Raw genomic sequence first — 23,102 nt, 5'->3', positions numbered from 1 at the left:
AATGGGTGGGGTTGTGTTCCTGTCTTGCTAGTTGTTTGGCATGGGGCGTCGAGCATTGGAGCTTGCTGGCCGTTGGGTGGAGCTGGGTCTTAGCATTGAGACGGAGATCTCTGGGAGAGCTCTCGCCGATTGATATTACACGGGGCCAGGAGGTCTCTGGTGGTCCAATGTCCTGAACTCGGCTCTCCCACCTCAGAGGCTCAGGCCTAATATCAGGTCAGAGCACCAAGACCCTGTCAGCCGCACAGCAGTCCTCAGAAGGGGCAGTGGGTCACCCTTGCGGATGAACGGGAGTGCACACCAAGTGGTACTCTTATTTTTAAAAAAGAAACATCCAGTAGAAACCTCTTGCTTCATTGTGTTCTTAAGATCAAAGTACATTGAGTAGTACTTCATGAGATACATATAAGACTACTGTAAGATAGTCTTACAATATATTGTAAGACTATTATAAGATATATTGTAAGACTATTTGGAGAACTGCCTCTAAACGTTATTTTTCTTTAAATATAAATGCTTGTGTTAATAATGGGTGAGCAGTTAATACTTATGCCTATGATTTATGAAGCACTGTGTTTTATCCATTCAGTCATTCACTCCACAAATATGCTGCTATTATGTTCCAAGATCTGTGCTTGGTGTCGGTAATCCTTGGAGGATCCATAGTCTTGTTTGGGAGAATGACAAATAGTTACAATAAACTATAGTATGTGTGATAATGGCAATTGCAATAGCAATTAATGTTTATCCAGCCTTTCATTTAGTATTGTGCTAGTGTAACTACCCATTTTCCATAGGAAAAAAAGAACATTTTAAAGAGGTTTAATAAATAGTCCACAGTTACAAAGGTAGTGTTCAAACTCAGGACTTCAATAAATCCAAAAATTTTGGAACTAAGGAATGGTTTGATAAATGCTGTGGTTTAAAAATTTTTATCCAGGGACTTTCCTGGTGGCACAGTGGTTAAGAATCCGCCTGCCAGTGCAGGAGACACGGGTTCAAGTCCTAGTTCGGGAAGATACCACATGCCACGGAGCAACTAAGCCTGTGCGCCACAACTACTGAGCCTGTGCTCTAGAGCCTGAGAGCCACAACTACTGAGCCTCCGTGCCACAACTACTGAGGCCTGCATGCCTAGAGCCTGTGCTCTGCAACAAGAGAAGCCAGCACAATGAGAAGCCCGTGCACCGCAACTGAGAGCAGCCCCTGCTCGCCGCAACTAGAGAAAGCCCGCGCGTAGCAACAAAGACCCAACGCAGCCAAAAAATAAAAAATAAAAATAAATAAATAAATAAATGTATTTTTAAAAAGAAAAATAATTTTATCCAGTACTGATATGTGGGATCAATGAGAATAAGGAGAGATTGACACTTCAGAGCAGAGTTAGTAGGTTATTACAATAGTCTGACAGAGAGTAACAAAGGCTTGAACAATAGCTAGGGGAATTAAAACATCACAACAGGTTGAAGCCATTTTGAGATGGACTCTGCAGTAATTTACTTATCTTCTATGCCGTCTGCATGGAAGTGAGTCCAAAGTCCTATGCTTGGGCCAAGCTCTGTGGGGTATCGGACTATCATTGCCTTAAGAGAAAACTGATGAGGTAACTCAGCTGTAAGTGGCTTCCTAATTTCCTTCCATTCTTTCCTCCTCATCCCATACCAGCTAGAACCAATGTCCTGCCCTAGAATTTTAATCTCTAAGCTTCCTGCCACTCTGCCCACCTCCACCCCCCGCCTCAGTTTTGCATTCCATGCTGTTAAAATCCTCATCTTCCCCCCATCTGAGAGTCTGCAAGCAATGGAGTTTGCATTCACTCTACTTTCTGATCTTGGCCTCAAACTAATTTCAGATGATTTTTCCTACACTGGTGCTCACCACATCAAGTTTCTTAGCCCTGATTATGCATCATGAAATAAAACACCAAGGAATCAGTGAAGGTGCACACAACAGGTAACACTGGAGTCAAAGGATTTGGAGACAAGAGTGGTGAATGTAGATTGGGTCTCTAGAAGTTAATCGCTCTGAATTGCAACTCCTTAGCCTGCTAAAGGTGATAATAAAACTCATGCAAAAAGTCCCTTGTGATAATCAAATTATACAGATACACATATGTATTTTCATTAAAGAATATTATTTTTTAAAAGTCCTATAGTCCATTTCTCTGAATTCCTTGTATCTGGAGAAAGCTGAGCTAATTTGTTCATGCAGCCATAAACCAAACAATTGTTAACTCTATAACAACGTAATACTTAGCCAAGATGTTAGCAAACTTTTCAAAAAGCTAACATTAAAAAAATGGAATTAAAGGCAAACAGAGTAAAAGTATTACATTCATTATGCCTACCTCCAAAAACAATCTTATCAAGCTTCTAAAAAGACAGTGCCCTGGAGATTTTCTGTACCAAAGTTTAAATATTGTGCAGCTCATTAATCAAAGAAACACAATCTAAATAAAGAGTAACTATGTCATATGGCCATAAATTATAAGCTTGGGGAAAATCCACACAGTAAAGCAGCATGATAAAAGGTGATCACACATTTTTTTTTTAAGCTAATTCCATGTAACTTGCTTGGCACCTATTAATAACTGGACTGAATGAAAGGAGTATGTTGACTGAATGAATGAATGACCATCAGTCTCAAAAGCATCACCCTTAGGTGCTAAAGCCCACAATCTATTAAACATGAAATTACTTATGCAAATTTTGAAGCAACTTTAAAAATGATGATGATGATGATAATAAAGATGATGATGATGTTGATGATAGTGGTAGCAACAGGACTTACTCTGACTCAGGCACTGTTCAAAGTACTTTACACATGATAACTAATTTTGTCTTCATACTAACCCTCTGAAGAAGGTTTTAATATTATTTCCATTTTACAGACCAGAAACTAAGGCAAAGATTGATGAGCAACTTGTCTAAGCTCCTAGAAGTAAAAAGCAGCAGAGCTGGGATTTGAACCCAGGCAGTAGCTAGGGATGAACTGGAAATTAGCGCAGAGCAAAGCAAGTGCCCGTAAACATGACAGCAACTAACTTTGTATAATAAGTTACTTACATTAAAAACATGAAAAATCCAGGTTGATAGGCTGGATTCATTTTATACACATAGAGTAAAATATTGCAAGATTGTTAAAACACAAGGCACAGTAATATTCAAGGAGCTGACATCAAAGAAAAACACTGCACCACGATGAACGCTGAAATGTTCACTTTAAACTGTTGTTCAAAGAGAAGAAAAAAGCAATTAAGAAATCCAGGTTGCAGAAGAGTTGGAAGCATTGAGGCTCATTTGTATATATGTTTGTCAGGAAGTTCTCATATCATATAAAGAAAATGAGAGAAAAAAGTAATTTAGCAATTAATTTTAGAATTAGGTTTCACTCAAGTATTCTACTTATCTTGATGTTTCCTATAAAATAAAAACTATAATCTAAAAAAACCCAAACATTAAATTGAAATAAAATATCCTTATTCACATAAATAGAATATACCTCAATGCATCCATAGTTTTCGGCGATGTCAGGAGTTCTATCTGCACACCATTCATAACTTCTCCATCTTCTAAGTCCTGTGTGGAATTCTGTAGTGAAACAAACCCATAAGCATGTGGATGTTATGCACATAGAATTGAAGATTTGAATAAAAAGTCTCAACGGGAGAGAGTAAATGGTTTTACTCCGGATATATACAGTGTGCTCCAACTTCTTTGAAGACTGGAAACAGGTGTTAATCTTTTCAGTGCTTTCAATGTTCTTTTCTCTTCCGTTTGGTTTCTGAAATACTCAAATGGGCCATTTACACAAGTCAGTATGTTAAGAGCTTTGGAATACATCATTTAGCTTCCTGCTACTCAACCATAAGCTTTTGGGACTGAGTGTTTTAAATCAGCAAGGAAAAGGGGTACCAAAGGGAAGGTGTCATTGACAGGTAGTGATGTATTAGCTTTAATGTACTGTACTTGCTTGCATTCCCCTGGTGACACTAAAAATATAAAGAAACAAAATCCATGAAAAAAAGTTACCTGGCAAGGTCACTTCTATCAAAAGTGTGACAGGACTAGTGCAGGAAAAGAAATCTGGAGTTCTTACTTTGCCTTAAGACTTTAATTCTGAGGATGATCTTCAGCACAGAGAAACTAAAATTAACCATTTAACTTCTAAAATGGTAAACACTCTTCTACTGCAGAGAGGTAAGAGGGCGAGAGAGGTCCTGCACTCCAGGATGGTGGCAAAGTTGAACTGGGTGTTACATAGAGGAGAGAATGGATTCTAGAAAGCCAGCCCGCTTTAGATTCTCATTTAGTAAGACATTAGTTCTCTGTTAGGCTTTGGAACTGAACTTTTTTTTCTTTTTTTAAACATCTTTATTGGAGTATAACTGCTTTACATTGGTGTGTTAGTTTCTGCTTCATAACAAAATGAATCAGCTATACATATACCTATATCCCCATATCCCCTCCCTCTTGGGTCTCCCTCCCACCCTCCCTATCCCACCCCTCTAGGTGGTCACAAAGCACCAAGCTGATCTCCCTGTGCTATGCGGATGCTTCCCACTAGCTATCTATTTTACATTTATTTGGTAGTGTATATATGTCCATGCCACTCTCTCACTTCGTCCCAACTTACCCTTCCCCCTCCCCGTGTGGACTGAACTTTAACAGAGTAATTCTGCAGACACATCACTCCTCAGAAGAAGAGTCACAGATAGCGCTCATTACAAACTCAAGTTTCACTGAAACAAACTACATGGAGCATTCATGGATCTAAACGTACCATTTCAACCAAAAAATACAATAGATGAGTTAAAAGGCTGGACATAAAGGAATTAGGTTAATATTTTGAAGAAAACAAGACAGGGAGGCACAACTTAAGCAGTGTGTCATTGTGAACTGATTAAAAAAATGTATTTCATTTTTAGATTGAAGAGCAACATTTCACCTAGGGGTTGGTAGTTTTGGGAAGCACTTCATCTACACTAGATTTAAAAAATTTATTCGCTTTTTCGTCTTCATGAGGATAAAGAAAGAAAAACAAAATCCAAAAAGTTAAAGGATGCTTTTTAGTTTAAGGTACCAAATTGAATGTGTTTGAAAGCTTTCAAACATTCACCTTATTATGAAGGGCTTGATGTATGCTTACATTGAAAAGTCACAGGGTTGGGCAGGTTACAAGAATACTTGAAGAGACAATTTAACAAAATATACATACTTGTGACTATTGCACATGACAGAACATTTGATGACTGCATTTATGTCAAAATCAAAATCACTGACTTTCTCATCTCTCTCTTTCACAGGAGGGAGCTCCATGAAGGGTGAGGCTGTATCTAGTCCTCTCTACATTAAGCATACAACACACAGAATTGATTTAGTGAATGTTAATGAGTAAATAAGCTGAATGGCATTCTATTAGCTTCCTAATACTGTGCAATAAATTCAAAATTAAATGGCTAAAAAACATTATCTCCCATAGTTTCTGTGAGAGATTTAGAAGTGGCTTGGCTGGGCAGTTGTGGGGTAGAATCTCTCATCAGGTTGCAATCAAGGTGTCAGCAGGGCTGCAGCTGCAGTCATCTAAAGGCTTGACTGGAGCTTTAAGATCCACTACTTTTTCTCTTATAAAAGCTTCATTAAGATATGCTTTATATAACATTAAATTCACCCTTTGAAAAAGTACAGTTCAGTCCTTTTTAACTTATTCACAGAGTTTTGCAACCATCACCACTATGTAATTTTAGAACAATTTCAAAACCCCACAAAGAAACCCCATACTCATTAGCCAGCACTCCCCATGTTTCCTGCTTCCCACAGCCCATGGCAATCATTTACTTTCTGTCGCCAAGGATTTTTTTAAAATAAAATTTATTTATTTGTTTGTTTGTTTGTTTTTGGCTGGGTTGGTTCTTTGTTGCTGCACGCAGGCTTCCTCTAGTTGCTCTTCGTTGGGGTGCGCGGGCTTCTCACTGCAGTGGCTTCTCTTGTTGCGGTGCACGGGCTCTAGGCTCAGTAGTTGTGGCTTGCGGGCTCTAGAGCGCAGGCTCAGTAACTGTGGCGTGAGGGCTTAGTTGCTCCGCAGCATGTGGGATCCTCCTGGACCAGGGCTCGAACCCATGTCCCCTGCATTGGCAGGAGGATTCTTAACCACTGTGCCACCAGGGAAGCCCTGTCGATAAGGATTTACCTATTCTAAACATTTTATATAAACAGAATCATAAGATATGTGGCTTCTATCACTTAACATGATGTTCTTAAGACCCTCCCATGTTGTGGCATGTATCAGTATTTCATTCCATTTTTTGGTCAAATAATATTCCACTGTATGGATGTACCACATTCTGTTTACCCATGCATCACTCTATGGGCATTTGGGTTGTTTCCACCTTTGCTTATGATTATGAATTATGCTGCCACGAATATTTGAAATAGTGTTCAATTGTGAAATAATGCTAAGAATGAGAAATTCTTGCATGGACAGATGTTTTTCATTTCTCTCAGGTATACACCTAGGAGTGGAATTGTTGGGTCATATCATAACTCTATGTTTATCATTTTGAGGGACTGCTCTAGTATTTCCAAAACATCTGCACAATTTTGCATTCCCATCAGTAATATATGAGGGTTCCAATTTCTCAAATCCTCACCAACACTTGTTATTTTCCTTTTTTTAAAAAAAATTTAGCCATCATAGTGGGTGTAAAGTGGTTTTTGTTTTGCACATACCTAATGACTAATGATTTGCATTTCCCTAATGATTAATGATGCTGAGAAACTTGTCATGAGACTGTTGGACATTTGTATATCTTCTTTGAAGAAATGCCTAATTATTTGTATTTTTATTATTGAGTTGTAAGAGTTTCCTAAACATTCCATATACAAATTCCTTAGGTATATGATTTCCAAATTTTCTCCCATTCTATGGGCTGTGTTTTCACTTTCTTGATGGGCCCTTTGAAGCACAAAAGTTTCTAATTTTAATGAAGTTCTATTTATTTTTTCTTTAGTTCCTTGTGTTTCGGTGTCGTATCTAAGAAATACTGCCTCACACAAGGTCACAAGGATTTACTCCTATATTTTTTCCTAAGTGTTTTATAGTGTTAGCTCTTACATTTAGGCCTATTACCATTTCTAGTTAATCTTTGTATACTGTGTGAGGTAGGGGGTCCAACTTCATTCTTCACATGTGGATATTTAGTTGTGCCAGCACCATCTGTTGAAAAGACTATTCTTTCTGCACTGAGTTGTATTAACACCCTTACCAAAATTCAATTGACCAGAAATGCAAGGGTTTATTTCTGGACTCTCAATTTTATTCTATTGATCGTATTTGTATCCTTTTGCCAGTACTACACAGTCTTGATTACTGTAGCTTTGTACTAAGTTTTGGAATCAGGAAGTAAGAATTCTCCAATTATTTTTTTAAGTTTGTTCTGACTATTCTCAGTTCTTTGCATTTTCATATGAATTTTAGAATCTGAGCATCAACTTTTGTAAAAATGCTAGCTGGATTTTGATAAGGATCACATTGACTCTGTAGCTTAATTTAGAGAGTATTACCATCTTAACAAAATAAGTCTAGTCTATGAACAGTTAACAGTGGCAGTTATTAAAATAAATATTCTTTTTTGGATTTGTTATTCTATATGGGCATATATCCTTGGAATGTCAAAGAAAAAACTGGGATGTTTGTTATAAGGTTTTAACTGTATTTTTGACTCTGCTCCCTACTCCAACTGTAATTTTCTTGTTGATCCCATGCCAAGGTAAGAAAATAACATATTTTCTGGTTCAAATCAACATTCCGCAAGGTTCAAAGGACTTTTTTTCTAGTTCTGGTTAGATAGTAAGTAAAGGTTTTATTTATGTCAACAAAGTACTTAATGCTCCCAGTATATGAAAATGTCAATTAGAATTTGAAAGCAATACTGGCCCAATTGCAATGTGATAATCTGCTCAAGGGTAATTCTGAACTGACTACGGTTATATAGCAATCATGTCAGTCACTACAGACTTAAAGAAAAAACACACACTCACAGACTTATGTGTCTAAGACAAAAGTTCTACTATTTTAAAAGCTGCATCAAAAACTCTGCTTGCCACAGCTATCAAAAAGGGTAGTAACTATAGTTTATCATCTCAACTAATGGGTAGTGTTTGTCACTTGCCAAAATCATTTCTATATATTGCAGTAAAAGAATTCTTTGATATTCTCTAGAGATGGGGCAGGTAGACAGATGCTTAGGACATCCTACAAGGACACAAAGCCAATTCCCAATTGACTTCCAACAATACTGCAGCAGTGCAGTGCTTCAAGACTTAGACAAAGGCAGCTTATTTCTTGACAGGGTCCATAAAAATCACTTTTTCCAAAAATTACCAAATAAATGACATGCAATAATTTAAGAGCACTTAGGCTTTTCCTTCACTAAATAACAGGATGAAATGAAGAGTCACAAAATCACACAAAGCTAAAAATAAAAATTATATATGTTTTTTCTCATAGCTTATTTGAATAACTTTGAGCCAAATCTGTAAAATCATGACTTTTAAATTTGGAAATAAAGGGGCAAAAATCATCTCATTATGAAGAACTAGGGTATAAACAACAGGTGAACAGTCACCATATTTCTTCAGTTTAGATTTGAGAAATATTAATTACGTGATTTCAACTCCTCAAGTTTGTCTCCAGAAAACACTATGGTTTGGCAAGCTCTATGCTTAATCTTATTGGTAAAATTATTATAATTTTTATTTTTAATGTTAACTTAAAATAGATCTGATCGGTTGCATAGAACACAAGGGTATAAAGCTATGTTGAAATTTACTTTGTCTCTTCCTTTTGCTCACATTACAATACTTTGCTCCCTAATAAAGTTCAGCAGGAGTTCGTGTCTTGCCAGCCAGGCAGAGACCTTTAAGAAGCTTGTCCTTTACCTCTGATTATCAGAGCAGGGAACGTATCATATGTGGCTCTCACAACAGACAAGTTTAATTACTACAATTTTTAAAACGTGAACATTTTTAGCAACACTTTCAGGATCATGGGAGCATTTCTGACAGCCAGAATGAGTTGGATTTAAACATCACTGTGCTATTTTTAGCTTTAAAATCAACACTTACATAAATATTCCCAAACCAATTAGCGGCAGCTGGAAAGTAAAGGTGTTCACATTTAGTTAGCACCAGCGCTCACGACGGCAAGTGTTCACAGGCTGCATGGAAGGGGCCAAGTACCAGGCAGGGCAGCCCTCTCTCTCCAGTGTGATCCTGGTGTTGGCACCAGGCTATCGTTTCAACGTTCACTGTGGGTATAAGTCACCGATTTCGTACAGGAAAGTGTATTCATGACGTAGCCTCATTAAGTTACACATCTCCAAATAAACTTAACACTCATGATAAAACTTTTTGGAAGAAAACGTTACCCACATTCTCATCACTATTCCCTAGTCATGCACAGCTATAAAACAATATTAAAAACAGCTTTACTGCTCAGTTTTTCATCTCTCAGATGAGAACTGAAATAGATGTTATCTGTAGATGGCTCGCTTTGACTTACAGGTGAAGATATATGGCCTTGATTCCCCACCGCAATGCATTTTAGCCACATTTGAAACCACTTGCCTACAAAATTTTAATTGCAATTGAGTTATGTTTCCAAAACTCAGGTGTATTTTATAACAAGATTTGCATTCTGAAAAGCCAACTGCAAGTTTCCTTTCAAATTGCATATGAATGTTAGAATGAGAGTAATAGAAAAATTATACAGAGAAGACTTGAATGCTAGGTTATGTGCCTGGTGCTCATACATAAACATCATGTAAATTATAAAATTAAAATTCTGGGCATAATTTCAGAATATTTGTTTTGACTTTTTAGAACAAGAATATCTGTACTAAAATAAAAACAAGTTGTATCTGATACGCGCACATGAGATGAACATCCATTTTGGTAGTCAAGCACTGTTATTCAAGCTTGACCTAATATATTTTCTTCATGCCTTGGGCAATGCCATGCCATGGGAAATATCTCAGTTGGCTTCACAGATCCTACCCCAAAATGTTTCAGTCCTAGCAATTTGACACGTCCATAATTTATTTTATATAAATGATATGTTTATTCATTATATATATATAAAACAAATGTAAATATTATATATATAAAATGTATATTAGGTTGTATTGGGTTGGCCAAAAAGTGCCTTTAGTTTTTAAGTAAAAAGACATTTTTCATTTTCACCAAGAACTTTATTGAACAACGTATCCACCCTTTTGTTCCACTACCTTCTGCCATTTTTCAGGTAACTTCATAATTCCATCTTCCCAAAACTTGTTATCTTTTTGAGCAAAGAACAGTTCCAAGTGCCTTTTACAGTCTTCCAAGGATTTGAAATTTTTTCCATTAAGAGAATTCTGTAAAGACTGAAATAAATGGAAATCCAAAGGTGCAATGTCTGGTGAATACAGCAGATGAATCAGAACTTCCCAGCCAAGCTGTAAGTTTCTGCCTGGTCATCAGAGAAACATGTGGTCTTGTGTTATCCTGATGGAAGATTATGCATTTTCTGTTGACTAATTCTGGACGTTTCTCGTCCAGTGCTGCTTTCAGTTGGGCTAACTGGGAGCAGTACTTGTTGGAATTAATCATCTGGTTTTCCAGAAGGAGCTCATAATAGAGGACTCCCTTCCAATCCCACCATATACACAACATCACCTTCTTTGGATGAAGACCTGCCTTTGGAGTGGTTGGTGGTAGTTCATTTCACTTGCCCCACGATCTCTTCTATTCCACATTACCATACAGTATCCACTTTTCATCGCCCATCACAATTTGTTTTACAAATGGAAGGTTTTCATTACATTTAAGTAGAGAATTGCATGCGGAAATATGGTCTAGAAGGGTTTTTTTGCTTAACTTATGTGGAAACCAAACATCAAAGCAATGAACATAGCCAAGCTGGTGCAAATGATTTTCAAGGCTTGATTTGGATATTTTGACTATGTCGGCTATCTCCCCGTGATATAACGTTGATTGCTCTCAATTAATGTCTCGATTTGATCGCTCTCAACTTCAACTGGTCTACCCGACCATGGAGCATTGTTCAGCTAGAAATCTCCAGCACAAAACTTCACAAACCACTTTGACACGTCTGATCAGTCATAGCACCTTCTCCATACACCGCACAAATCTTTTTTTGCATGTCGGTTGCATTTTTACCTTTCTTGAAATAATGAAGCGTAATATGCCCCAAATGTTGCTTTTTTCCTTCCATCTTCAATATTAAAATGGCTGCACAAAAATTCACCAATTTTGATGTCCTTTTTTAACTGCATGCTAATATGACAGCTGTCACATACAATCTAACAAAACTGTTTTGAATGAAATTAAAGACAACTAAGTGCTACTAGAGCCATCTTATGGAAAAAGCCGAACAAACCTTCTGGCCAACCAAATATATCCATATATCTAGAAATTGGCACTGCCTTATAACAAATAGTGCAGATCCTCAGATATTCTGAACAATAGTAAGCAAGCCCTAGAAAGAATGGTGCTGACAAGCTAGTCTAGTCCACTCATTTTATAGCTAAGGAAACTGAGACACAGAAGGGTGAGGTGACAAGTCTTTTAAATTATTGTGATAATGACAAAGCCAGAATCCAGGATTCTTGATTCTCAATTCAGTGCTCTTTCTGTGTACCATGGTAAATAGTTGCTCACTTAATGAACGCTGATCTTATGCTGATCACTTTATGGATTCTTTTTTCTTTCAATGACAGTAACAAAAACTCTAATGATGTCTTGGATATACTTTACCCATCTTTCAAAGATCTCACAACATTTCACATACAACTATTTACATATTCATGACAATCCTAAATAATTTCTAGGCATTCATATTCCAATTTTATACATGGGCATATTGAAGTTAAAAAAAAAAAAAGCTTAATGCCTTGTTCAAGGTGAAACTAAGGGACAAAGAAAGAACCAAGGACCCATGTGTCCTAAGATTGAGGTTTGTATGCAAGCATGTTAAACATATTTACCTGGTGATGTCTCTTAGCTGCTGATTTTAGACAAATGGTGAGAGCAAGAAATATTACATTGTGAAGCATTAAAAAGGATTTATATGAAAAACTATCAAGTATGTCATTATTCTAGAGATTGAGCTCTAATAATTTTATGTTTTAATTAATTTATTTATTTATTTTAACATCTTCTTTGGAGTATAATTGCTTTAAATGGTGTGTTAGTTTCTGCTTTATAACAAAGTGAATCAGTTACACATATACATATGTTCCCATATCTCCCTCCCTATCCCACCCCTCTAGGTGGTCACAAAGCATCAAGCTGATCTCCCTGTGCTATGCAGCTGCTTCCCACTAGCTATCTATTTTACGTTTGGTAGTGTATATATGTCCATGTCACTCTCTCACTTTGTCCCAGCTTGCCCTTCCCCCTCCCCGTAACCTCAAGTCCATTCTCTAGTAGGTCTGTGTCTTTATTCCCGTCTTGCCACTAAGTTCTTCATGACCTTTTTTTTTTTTTTTTTAGATTCCATATATATGTGTTAGCATACGGTATTTGTTTTTCTTTCTGACCTACTTCACTCTGTATGACCGACTCTAGGTCCATCTACCTCGCTACAAATAACTCAATTTCGTTTCTTTTTATGGTTGAGTAATATTCCATTGTACGTATGTGCCACATCTTCTTTATCCATTCATCTGTTGATGGACACTCAGATTGCTTCCATGTGCTGGCTATTGTAAATAGAGCTGCAGTGAACATTTTGGTATGTGACTCTTTTTGAACTATGGTATTCTCAGGGTATATGCCCAGTAGTGGGATTGCTGGGTCGTATGGTAGTTCTATTTTTAGTTTTTTAAGGAACCTCCATACTGTTCTCCATAGTGGCTGTTATCAATTTACATTCCCATCAACAGGGCAAGAGAGTTCCCTTTTCTCCACACCCTCTCCAGCATTTATTGTTTGTAGATTTTTTGATGATGGCCATTCTGACCACTATGAGATGATATCTCATTGTAGTTTTTTTTTTTTTCCCCAAGGTAACAGTTTTCTTTTTTAATTGCAAACATGTCTATAAACCAAATAAATACGTTTTTTCTTTTTTTTTATACAGCAGGTTATTAGTCATCAATTTTATACACATCAGTGTATACATGTCAACCATTGTAGTTTTGATTTGCATTTCTTTAATGATTAATGATGATGAGCATTCTTTCATGTGTTTGTAGGCAATCTGTATATCTTCTTTGGAGAAATGTCTATTTAGGTCTTTTGCCCATTTTTGGATTGGGTTGTTTGTTTTGTTGATATTGAGCTGCATGAGCTGCTTGTATATTTTGGAGATTAATCCTTTGTCAGTTGCTTCATTTGCAAATATTTTCTCCCATTCTGAGGGTTGTCTTTTCGTCTTGTTTATGGTTTCCTTTGCTGTGCAAAAGCTTTTAAATTTCATTAGGTCCCATTTGTTTATTTTTGTTTTTATTTCCATTTCTCAAGGAGGTCGGTCAAAAAGGATCTTGCTGTGATTTATGTCATAGAGTGTTCTGCCTATGTTTTCCTCTAAGAGTTTTATAGTGTCTGGCCTTACATTTAGGTCTTTAATCCATTTTGAGTTTACTTTTGTGTATGGTGTTAGACAGTGTTCTAATTTCATTCTTTTACATGTAGCTGTCCAGTTTTCCCAGCACCACTTATTGGAGTGGCTCTCTTTTCTCCACTGTATATTCTTGCCTCCTTTATCAAAGATAAGGTGACCATATGTACGTGGGTTTATCTCTGGAATTTCTATCCTGTTCCATTGATCTATATGTCTGTTTTTGTGCCAGAACCATACTGTCTTGATTACTGTAGCTTTGTAGTATAGTCTGAAGTCAAGTAGCCTGATTCCTCCAGCTCCATTTTTCTTTCTCAAGATTGCTTTGGCTATTAGGGGTCTTCTGCATTTCCATACAAATTGTGAAATTTTTTGTTCTAGTTCTGTGAAAAATGCCAGTGGTAGTTTGATATGAGTTGAATTGAATCTGTAGATTGCTTTGGGTAGTAGAGTCATTTTCACAATGTTGATTCTTCCAATCCAAGAACATGGTATATCTCTCCACCTATTTGTATCATCTTTAATTTCTTTCATCCGTGGCTTATAATTTTCTGAATACAGGTCTTTTCTCTCCTTAGGTAGGTTTATTCCTAGGTATTTTATTCTGTTTGTTGCAGTGGTAAATGGGAGTGTTTTCTTAATTTCACTTTCAGACTTTTCATCATCAGTGTATAGGAATGCAAGAGATTTCTGGGCATTAATTTTGTATCCTGCTAGTTTACCGAATTCATTGATTAGCTCTAGTAGTTTTCTGGTAGCATCTTTAGGATTCTCTATGTATAGTATCATGTCATCTGCAAACAGTGACAGCTTTACTTCTTCTTTTCCAATTTGGATTCCTTTTATTTCTTTTTCTTCTTTGATTGCTGTGGCTATACCTTCTAAAACTATGCTGAATAATAGTGGTGAGAGTGGGCAACCTTGTCCTGTTCCTGATCTTAGTGGAAATAGTTTCAGTTTTTCACCATTGAGGACAATGTTGGCTGTGGGTTTGTCATATATGGCCTTTATTATGTCGAGGAAAGTTCCCCTATGCCTACTTTCTGGAGGGTTTTTATCATAAATGGGTGTTGAATTTTGTTGAAAGCTTTCTCTGCATCTATTGAGATGATCATATGGTTTTTCTCCTTCAATTTTTTAATATGGTGTATCACATTGATTGATTTGCGTATATTGAAGAATCCTTGCATTCCTGGGATAAACCCCACTTGATCATGGTGTATGATCCTTTTAATGTGTTGTTGGATTCTGTTTGCTAGTATCTTATTGAGGATTTTTGCATCTATGTTCATCAGTGATATTGGCCTGTAATTTTCTTCTTTTGTGACATCTTTGTCTGGTTTTGGTATCAGGGTGATGGTGGCCTTGTAGAATGAGTTTGGGAGTTTTCCTCCCTCTGCTATGTTTTGGAAGAGTTTGAGAAGGATAGGTGTTAGCTCTTCCCTAAATGTTTGATAGAATTCGCCTGTGAAGCCATCTGGTCCTGGGCTTTTGTTTGTTGGGAGATTTTTAATCACAGTTTCAATTTCATTGCTGGTGATTCGTCTGTTCATATTTTCTATTTCTTCCTGGTTCAGTCTTGGAAGGTTGTGCATTTCTAAGAATTTGTCCATTTCTTCCAGGTTGTCCATTTTATTGGCATATAGTTGCTTATAGTAATCTCTCATAATCCTTTGTATTTCTGCAGTGTCAGTTGTTACTTCTCCTTTTTCATTTCTAATTCTATTGATTTGAGTCTTCTCCCTTTTTTCTTGATGAGTCTGCCTAATGGTTTATCGGTTTTATTTTCTCAAACAACCAGCTTTTAGTTTTATTGATCTTTGCTATTGTTTCCTTCGTCATTTATTTCTGATCTGATCTTTATGATTTCTTTCCTTCTGTTAACTTTGGGGTTTTTTTGTTCTTCTTTCTCTAATTGCTTTAGGTGTAAGGTTAGGTTGTTTATTTGAGATGTTTCTTGTTTCTTAACGTAGGGTTGTATTGCTATAAACTTCCCTCTTAGAACTGCTTTTGTTGCATCCCATAGGTTTTGGGTCAATGTATTTTCATTGCCATTTGTTTCTAAGTATTTTTTGATTTGCCCTTTGATTTCTTCAGTGATCTCTTGGTTACTAAGTAGTGTATTGTTTAGCCTCCATGTGTATATTTTTTTACAGATATTTTCCTGTAATTGATATCTAGTCTCAGAGCGTTGTGGTCAGAAAAGATACTTGATACGATTTCAATTTTCTTAAATTTACCAAGGCTTGTTTTGTGACCCAAGATACGATCTATCCTGGAGAATGTTCCATGAGCACTTGAGAAGAATGTGTATTCTGTTGTTTTGGGATGGAATGTGCTATAAATATCAATTAAGTCCATCTTGTATAATGTATCATTTAAAGCTTGTGTTTCCTTATTTATTTTCATTTTGGATGATCTGTGCATTGGTGAAAGTGGGGTGTTAAAGTCCCCTACTATGATTGTGTTATTATTAAGTTCCCCTTTTACGGCTGTTAGTATTTGCTTTATATATTGAGGTGCTCCTATGTTGGGTGCATAAATATTTACAATTGTTATATCTTCTTCTTGGATTGATCTGTTGATCATTATGTAGTTTCCTTCTTTGTCTCTTGTAATAGTCTTTGTTTTAAAGTCTATTCTGTCTGATATGAGAATTGCTATTCCAGCTTTCTTTTGATTTCCATTTGCATGGAATATCTTTTTCCATCCCCTAACTTTCAGTCTGTATGTTTTCCTAGGTCTGAAGTGGGTCACTTGTAGACAGCATATATATGGGTCTTGTTTTCGTATCCATTCAGCCAGTCTATGTCTTTTGGTTGGAGCATTTAATCCATTTACATTTAAGGTAATTATTGATATGTATGTTCCTATTACCATTTTCTTAATTGTTTTGGGTTTGTTATTGTAGGTGTTTTCCTTCTCTTGTGTTTCCTGCCTAGAGAAGTTCCTTTAGCATTTGTTGTAAAGCTGGTTTGGTGGTGCTGAATTCTCTTAGCTTTTGCTTGTCTGTAAAGCTTTTAATTTCTCCGTCAAATCTGAAAGGGATCCTTGCTGGGTAGAGTAATCTTGGTTGTAGGTTTTTCTCCTTCATCACTTTAAATATGTCCTGCCACTCCCTTCTGGCTTGCAGAGTTTCTGCTGAAAGAACAGCTGTTAACCTTATGGGGATTCCCTTGTGTGTTATTTGTTGTTTTTCCCTTGCTGCTTTTAATATTTTTTCTTTGCATTTAATTTTTGATAGTTTGATTAATATGTGTCTTGGTATGTTTCTCCTTGGATTTATCCTGTATGGGACTCTCTGTGCTTCCTGGACCTGATTAACTATTTCCTTTCCCATATTAGGGAAGTTTTCAACTATAATTTCTTCAAATACTTTCTCAGTCCCTTTCATTTTCTCTTCTTCTTCTGGGACCCCTATAATTCGGATGTTGGTGCATTTAATGTTGTCCCAGAAGTCTCTGAGACTGTCCTCAATTCTTTTCATTCTTTTTTCTTTATTCTGCTCTGCAGTAGTTATTTCCACTATTTTATCTTCCAGGTCACTTACCCGTTCTTCTGCCTCCGTTATTCTGCTATTGATCCTTTCTAGAGAATTCTTAATTTCATTTATTGTGTTGTTCATCACTGTTTGCTTGCTCTTTAGTTCTTCTAGGTCCTTGTTAAACGTTTCTTGTATTTTCTGCATTCTATTTCCAAGACTTTGGATTATCTTTACTATCATTATTCTGAATTTTTTTTCAGGTAGACTTCCTATTTCCTCTTCATTTGTTAGGTCTGGTGGGGTTTTGCCTTGCTCCTTCATCTGCTGTGTGTTTCTCTGTCTTCTCGTTTTGCTTAACTTACTGTTTTTGGGGTCTCCTTTTCGCAGGCTGCAGGTTCGTAGTTTCCGTTGTTTTTGGTATCTGTCCCCAGTGGCTAAGGTTGGTTCCGTGGGTTGTGTAGGCTTCCTGATGGAGGGTAGTAGTGTCTGTGTTTTGTTGGATGAGGCTGGATCTCGTCTTTCCGGTGGGCAGGTCCACGTCTGGTGGTGTGTTTTGCGGTGTTGTGGCCTTATGATTTTAGGCAGCCTCTTTGCTAATGGGTGGGGTTGTGTTCCTGTCTTGCTAGTTGTTTGGCATAGGGTGTCCAGCACTGTAGCTTGCTGGTCGTTGAGTGGAGCTGGGACTTGGCATTGACATGAGATCTCTGGGAGATTTTCGCCATTTGATATTACATGGAGCTGGGAGGTCTCTTGTGGGCCAGTGTCCTGAACTTGGCTCTCCCACCTCAGAGGCACAGCCCTGACACCTGGCTGGAGCACCAAGAGCCTTTCATCCCCACCGCTCAGAATAAAAGGGAGGAAAAGAAAGAAAGAAAGAAGAAGATAAAATAAAATAAAATAAAGTAAAATAAAATAAAGTTATTAAAATTAAAAAAAAATTATTAAAAAAATTTTTTTAAAGTAATAAAAAAAAAAAACGGACAGACAGAACCCTAGGACAAATGGTAAAAGCAAAGCTATACAGACAAAATCACACACTGAAGCATACACATACACACTCACAAGAAGAGAAAAAGGGGAAAAAATATACATATTGTTGTTCCCAAAGTCCACCTCCTTAATTTTGTGATGATTCGTTGTCTATTCAGGTATTCCACAGATGCAGGGTACATCAAGTTGATTGTGGAGATTTAATCCGCTGCTCCTGAGGCTGCTGGGAGAGATTTCCCTTTCTCTTCTTTGTTCGCACAGCTCCCGGGGTTCAGCTTTGGATTTGGCCCCACCTCTGCATGTAGGTTGGCTGAGGGCGTCTGTTCTTCGCTCACACAGGACGGGGTTAAAGGCGCAGCTGATTCGGGGGCTCTGGCTCACTCAGGCGGGGGGGAGGGAGGGGCACGGATGCGGGGCGAGCCTGCAGGGGCAGAGGCCCGCATGACGTTGCACCAGCCCGAGGCGCGCCGTGTGTTCTCCCGGGGAAGTTGTCCCTGGATCACGGGACCCTGGCCGTGGCGGGCTGCACAGGCTCCCGGGAAGGGCGGTGTGGAGAATGACGTGTGCTCGCACACAGGCTTCTTGGTGGCGGCAGCAGCAGCCTTAGCGTCTCATGCCCGTCTCTGGGGTCCGCGCTGATAGCCGCGGCTCGCGCCCGTCTCTGGAGCTCGTTTAAGCGGCGCTCTGAATCCCCTCTCCTCGCGCACCAGGAAACAAAGAGGCAAGAAAAAGTCTCTTGCCTCTTCGGCAGCTGCAGACTTTTTCCCGGACCCCCTCTCGGCTAGATGTGGTGCGCTAACCCCTTCAGGCTGTGCTCACGCCACCAACCCCAGTCCTCTCCCTGCGATCCGACCTCCGAAGCCGGAGCCTCAGCTCCCAGCCCCGCCCGCCCCGGCGGGTGAGCAGAGAAGCCTCTTGGGCTGGTGAGTGCTGGTCGGCACCGATCCTCCGTGCGGGAGTCTCTCCACTTTGCCCTCCGCACCCCTGTGGCTGCGCTCTCCTCCATGGCTCCGAAGCTTCGCCCCTCCGCCACCCGCAGTCTCCGCCCGCGAAGGGGCTTCCTAGTGTGTGGAAACCTTTCCTCCTTCACAGCTCCCTCCCACTGGTGCAGGTCCCGTCCCTATTCTTTGTCTCTGTTTTTTCTTTTTTCTTTTGCCCTACCCAGGTACGTGGGGAGTTTCTTGCCTTTTGGGAGGTCTGAGTTCTTCTGCCAGCGTTCAGTAGGTGTTCTGTAGGAGTTGTTCCACATGTAGATGTATTTCTGATGTATTTGTGGGGAGGAAGGTGATCTCCACATCTTACTCTTCCGCCATCTTGAATCTCCTCCTCCAATAATAATTTTACTTTTTAAATAAAAAGTTATTTTTTGAGAATACAATTCATTAGATCTATCTATTAACTAATCTCAAAACTTTGGCTTGTGGGGTATATGTGCACACATATATATACATACGCACTGCTAAGCGACAGGGTGAGTTACCTTAACGCTTCTGGGGTAAAACTGGACTGAGTTTAAACAATTCTGGATTTTTTAAAATACACTGAAAGTCAACAATATTCCAGCCGGTTGTCTCACAGAGATCATGCCATTGCGAATGATGCACTTCACAGGTTAAATCCCACTGACTCTTGACACATTCAGAGTTGGCCACACCTTCTCCTCATCTGGTGTGTGTTCAGGAGATGCTGAATGGTTTTAATAGGTTTAACAAAAATAAGACAGACCAAGGTATAGTCGTAAAATTAAGCTCTGGTCTAAGACAAAGGAGACACAGGTTCCAATAGAAGTTCTCTCATAGCTTTGCTTGGTGATGTCACCTAATCTCCTGACCCTCTCTTCCATTATCTGTAAAATAAGGACAAGAAGATTTCTAAGGTGTATTCCAGGTACAAAATATCCTAGATATCCCAGAACTTAGTGAGGAGACATCAAATAGTAAGGCAGGTAAGTCCCCACTGAAGAAAATAAAAGTTTTTCAACAGATAAATTAAGGGTGATTATTCATTTGAACAATTTGTTTTTTTTGAAAGCTTCCCTTGAAAAGCAAATCCTCACAAAGACATATAATTATATACTTTCTTCACATACTGATTCTAAATAACTTTTGGGGAACAAATATATGACATGAGGTAAAGTCTACTTGAAATAAAACTAAAACCCTCCCTCCATACCTCATTATTTTTCTTTTTCTTCTTCTATGATATCTTCTTGGATATTTCCTTTCCTCCTTACTGTTAGTAATTAGCAGAGTTAAGAGTTCATTGTTAAGATTTGCCAGTATTCTGATTTAGATTTGAGAAGACAAACTTTTTGGATAAATTTTTTTTAAATGCATACTCTTTACACATTTTACCTGCTGGGATTTTTTGTTTGTGTTATTTGTTGTTTGTTTTTTTTAGAAAATTATAAGGTGACCAAGCTTGACTAAACCTGATATCAGGAAGTTAAAACACAATTGTAAGTTAAAAAAAAAAAAAAAAAAAAAAGCTGGGGGAGGGGGGAAATTCCGTTCTGTTTGTGAGATCTGAGTTGAATAGACGCACTGACTAGTCTTATCTAGGTACCAAAAATGAAAACCACTATTGATGTCACGATCAGCATTGCATCTGCTCTGTTGCTCTTTCAACCTAACACCAACACCTGTGGGTGTGCTGCTTCCCAAGCAAATATGTTCAGTGAAAAGGCTGCTTTAAAAACCTTAGAACTGTGAAAGTTCAGAAGTTCAACAAGGCAATCTTGCAGCTGCTGTTTTAAGGTCCAATGTTTCTTACTCATACTCAAATAACACATTTCAAAAACTGCTAAAAAGAAAAGTGGAAAACACATTTTTTTTTCAGATACAAGACTGATACAAACATGTTTATAATGACTGCTTCAGTTTATAAATGGATTACTTCCCCCACCCAGTTACATCTAATTTTCCCTAGTTTTCTGTATTACTGAATCTGTCAAAACCGCTTGAGTACACCAAGATAGTGCTGTCTACCAGTGAAAGGGTGAAGATACTGAACAATACAGCACACTCTCCCATAAGGGTCTGCTTCAGGTCATGCTCCCATCATAAAACATATGATCAAAGGTATTATAAACACCTGCTTCTCTTCCATTTAATCTCTCTATTTAAACTATAGCATCTTCTCAAATATTTAGAATACAAGTCTGTCCAAATGGACAGTTTGATGGCACTAGAGCATCACATGTAACTATAAACCATCACCTAAAGCTGGCAAATATAAAAAGACTTGAGGAAGTCGGGATAATTTAGCAATTACAAAAAAATTTCTAGCTTAACTGTTTTTCTTGCTGGCTGAAATATATTTCAATCAGGTTTGATTCTCGAAATGTACCTTATGCACTGAAGCAAAGCTACACAGATTCCAAGCTTGGCTGGGAGAGTGTAAAGATAAAAAAAAATGCTATTAAAGGAATATTTTCCATTTGCACATGCATTTCACTCATGCCAGTACAGGCATACTTCTCTGCCGGTCTGCACTATGAAAGTCTTCCCTATGAAAATAGGCTGCAGAAAATGTTGAATCCACAACCATGTCCATAGGGACTTGTTTTAGGGGGAAAAAACCCCACAGGGATTTAGGTGCATGCTCTGTTTAGTAGAAACTTTCCAAAAATTTCTCAAAATGTAGGAAGTCAAAGGTCTGTGTTGAAAAATCCTTTACAATTATCAGATGGAGAACTAAGTCTGCAACTCATCTTTGTCCATGAATAAGGCATGTTCAAGGACTTTGTTTTTAAGTCTTTCGTGTTGCTTACATTCGGTAGACATTCACTCTCTTCTCATCCAGCTCTGGGCTTGGCGGTGGCAGGGCGGGGGTGTGTGGAAAGTAGGATTCAAAGATGAATATAGCACTGTCTTTGCATTCAAAGCTGAGAGCTAGCTGGAACCATTGCCAGAGCCATCTCTGGCGAGATAATTTAAAGCAGAATTGAAAGCTAATCTTTATTTATTGATTGAAATAATTGAAGCAAAAGAGAATGCACCAATTTGTACCTGGCTGGTTATGTTTCTTTATATATGCTTTTATATTTTATTTAATATAATGTAATTTAAAATGACTTTCATTATTTATAAAATGTATCTAAACCAATATTTAAAACCATCTAGGTCCCACAGTGGCTGCAAGCTTGAGTCTGTCAGGCTTTGGCCAGCTGGGAAAAGGAGACCTGTCCTACCGAAACCTCCAGACTGGAGATTACTGATCATGGTGGGGACCTTCCAACAGAGACAGCAAGACCCCATCATTGCAGCAAAGCCGTTTTGAAACTTTTGCTCGATAACTTTTGCTCAATATCTTTTCTTCCAGCTATCTCATTTCTTTAGATCCAAACTTAGGTCAAGGTAAGAAATCTCTTGGGTCAACTGTCTTCTTCCACTGTTTTTCCCGCTTTGGGCACCTCTTCATCCTTCAATGGTACATCACATCCCAAATGCCTCCAAACCTTCCTCCTCCGCTATTTTCAGGAGTGCCCTGAAGCAGCATGAAGAAAATGGGCACGTTCTACTTCAGAGGGCTGCTGAGGAAGTGGTATCACTGGGCAACATCAGTTTTCATTTAAATCAAGGTGGTGGAGTGAATACTACAAGAAATTCCTGAGCTCATGAAAGAGTTTCAGGGCAGGAGGCTCCCCTTTGTTCCAGGTACTGTGCCACACACGAGGGATAAAATCATATATATTCGTCACCTTAATGAGCTTATGCTGTGGAGGGAAGAGCAAAGAGGCTGGAGAGGAGATGGCAGTGACTGGCCTCTGCACTGTTCCCCTTTATACGCTCCATAATTCAACTCCACTGCGCACCAGCCAGATCCCATCTGGAACTGCTAGTCTTCCCTCCAACCTCAACCCCTTTCCATGTACAACAGCAGGTATAAGCAAACAGACTAAGAGGAATTAGACATTCTCCATCTAAAGCAGTGTTTTTAATATATTTTTTTTTTGATCACAGTCTCACCTACAAAACTAATGACAGTAATGGGTCCCTTCCCA

General features: G+C 38.2%; 1 protein-coding gene across 2 annotated transcripts in view; it reads right to left on the bottom strand.

The window, feature by feature from the left end:
* Positions 1-23,102, bottom strand: part of PARD3B (par-3 family cell polarity regulator beta) — a 1,019,383-nt gene that overhangs the window by 501,395 nt on the left and 494,886 nt on the right. For both annotated transcript variants that reach the window (XM_061186691.1, XM_061186699.1), the window contains exon 5: positions 3,502-3,590. In XM_061186691.1, coding sequence (XP_061042674.1) covers positions 3,502-3,590 — 89 coding nt within the window. The remainder of the gene's footprint in view (positions 1-3,501; positions 3,591-23,102) is intronic.

The sequence above is a fragment of the Eubalaena glacialis genome, chromosome 1 (assembly GCF_028564815.1).
Source record: "Eubalaena glacialis isolate mEubGla1 chromosome 1, mEubGla1.1.hap2.+ XY, whole genome shotgun sequence".
NCBI lineage: Eukaryota > Metazoa > Chordata > Mammalia > Artiodactyla > Balaenidae > Eubalaena > Eubalaena glacialis.
Note: the sequence above shows the minus strand (reverse complement) of the source record. Positions and strands in the feature narration are given on the sequence as shown.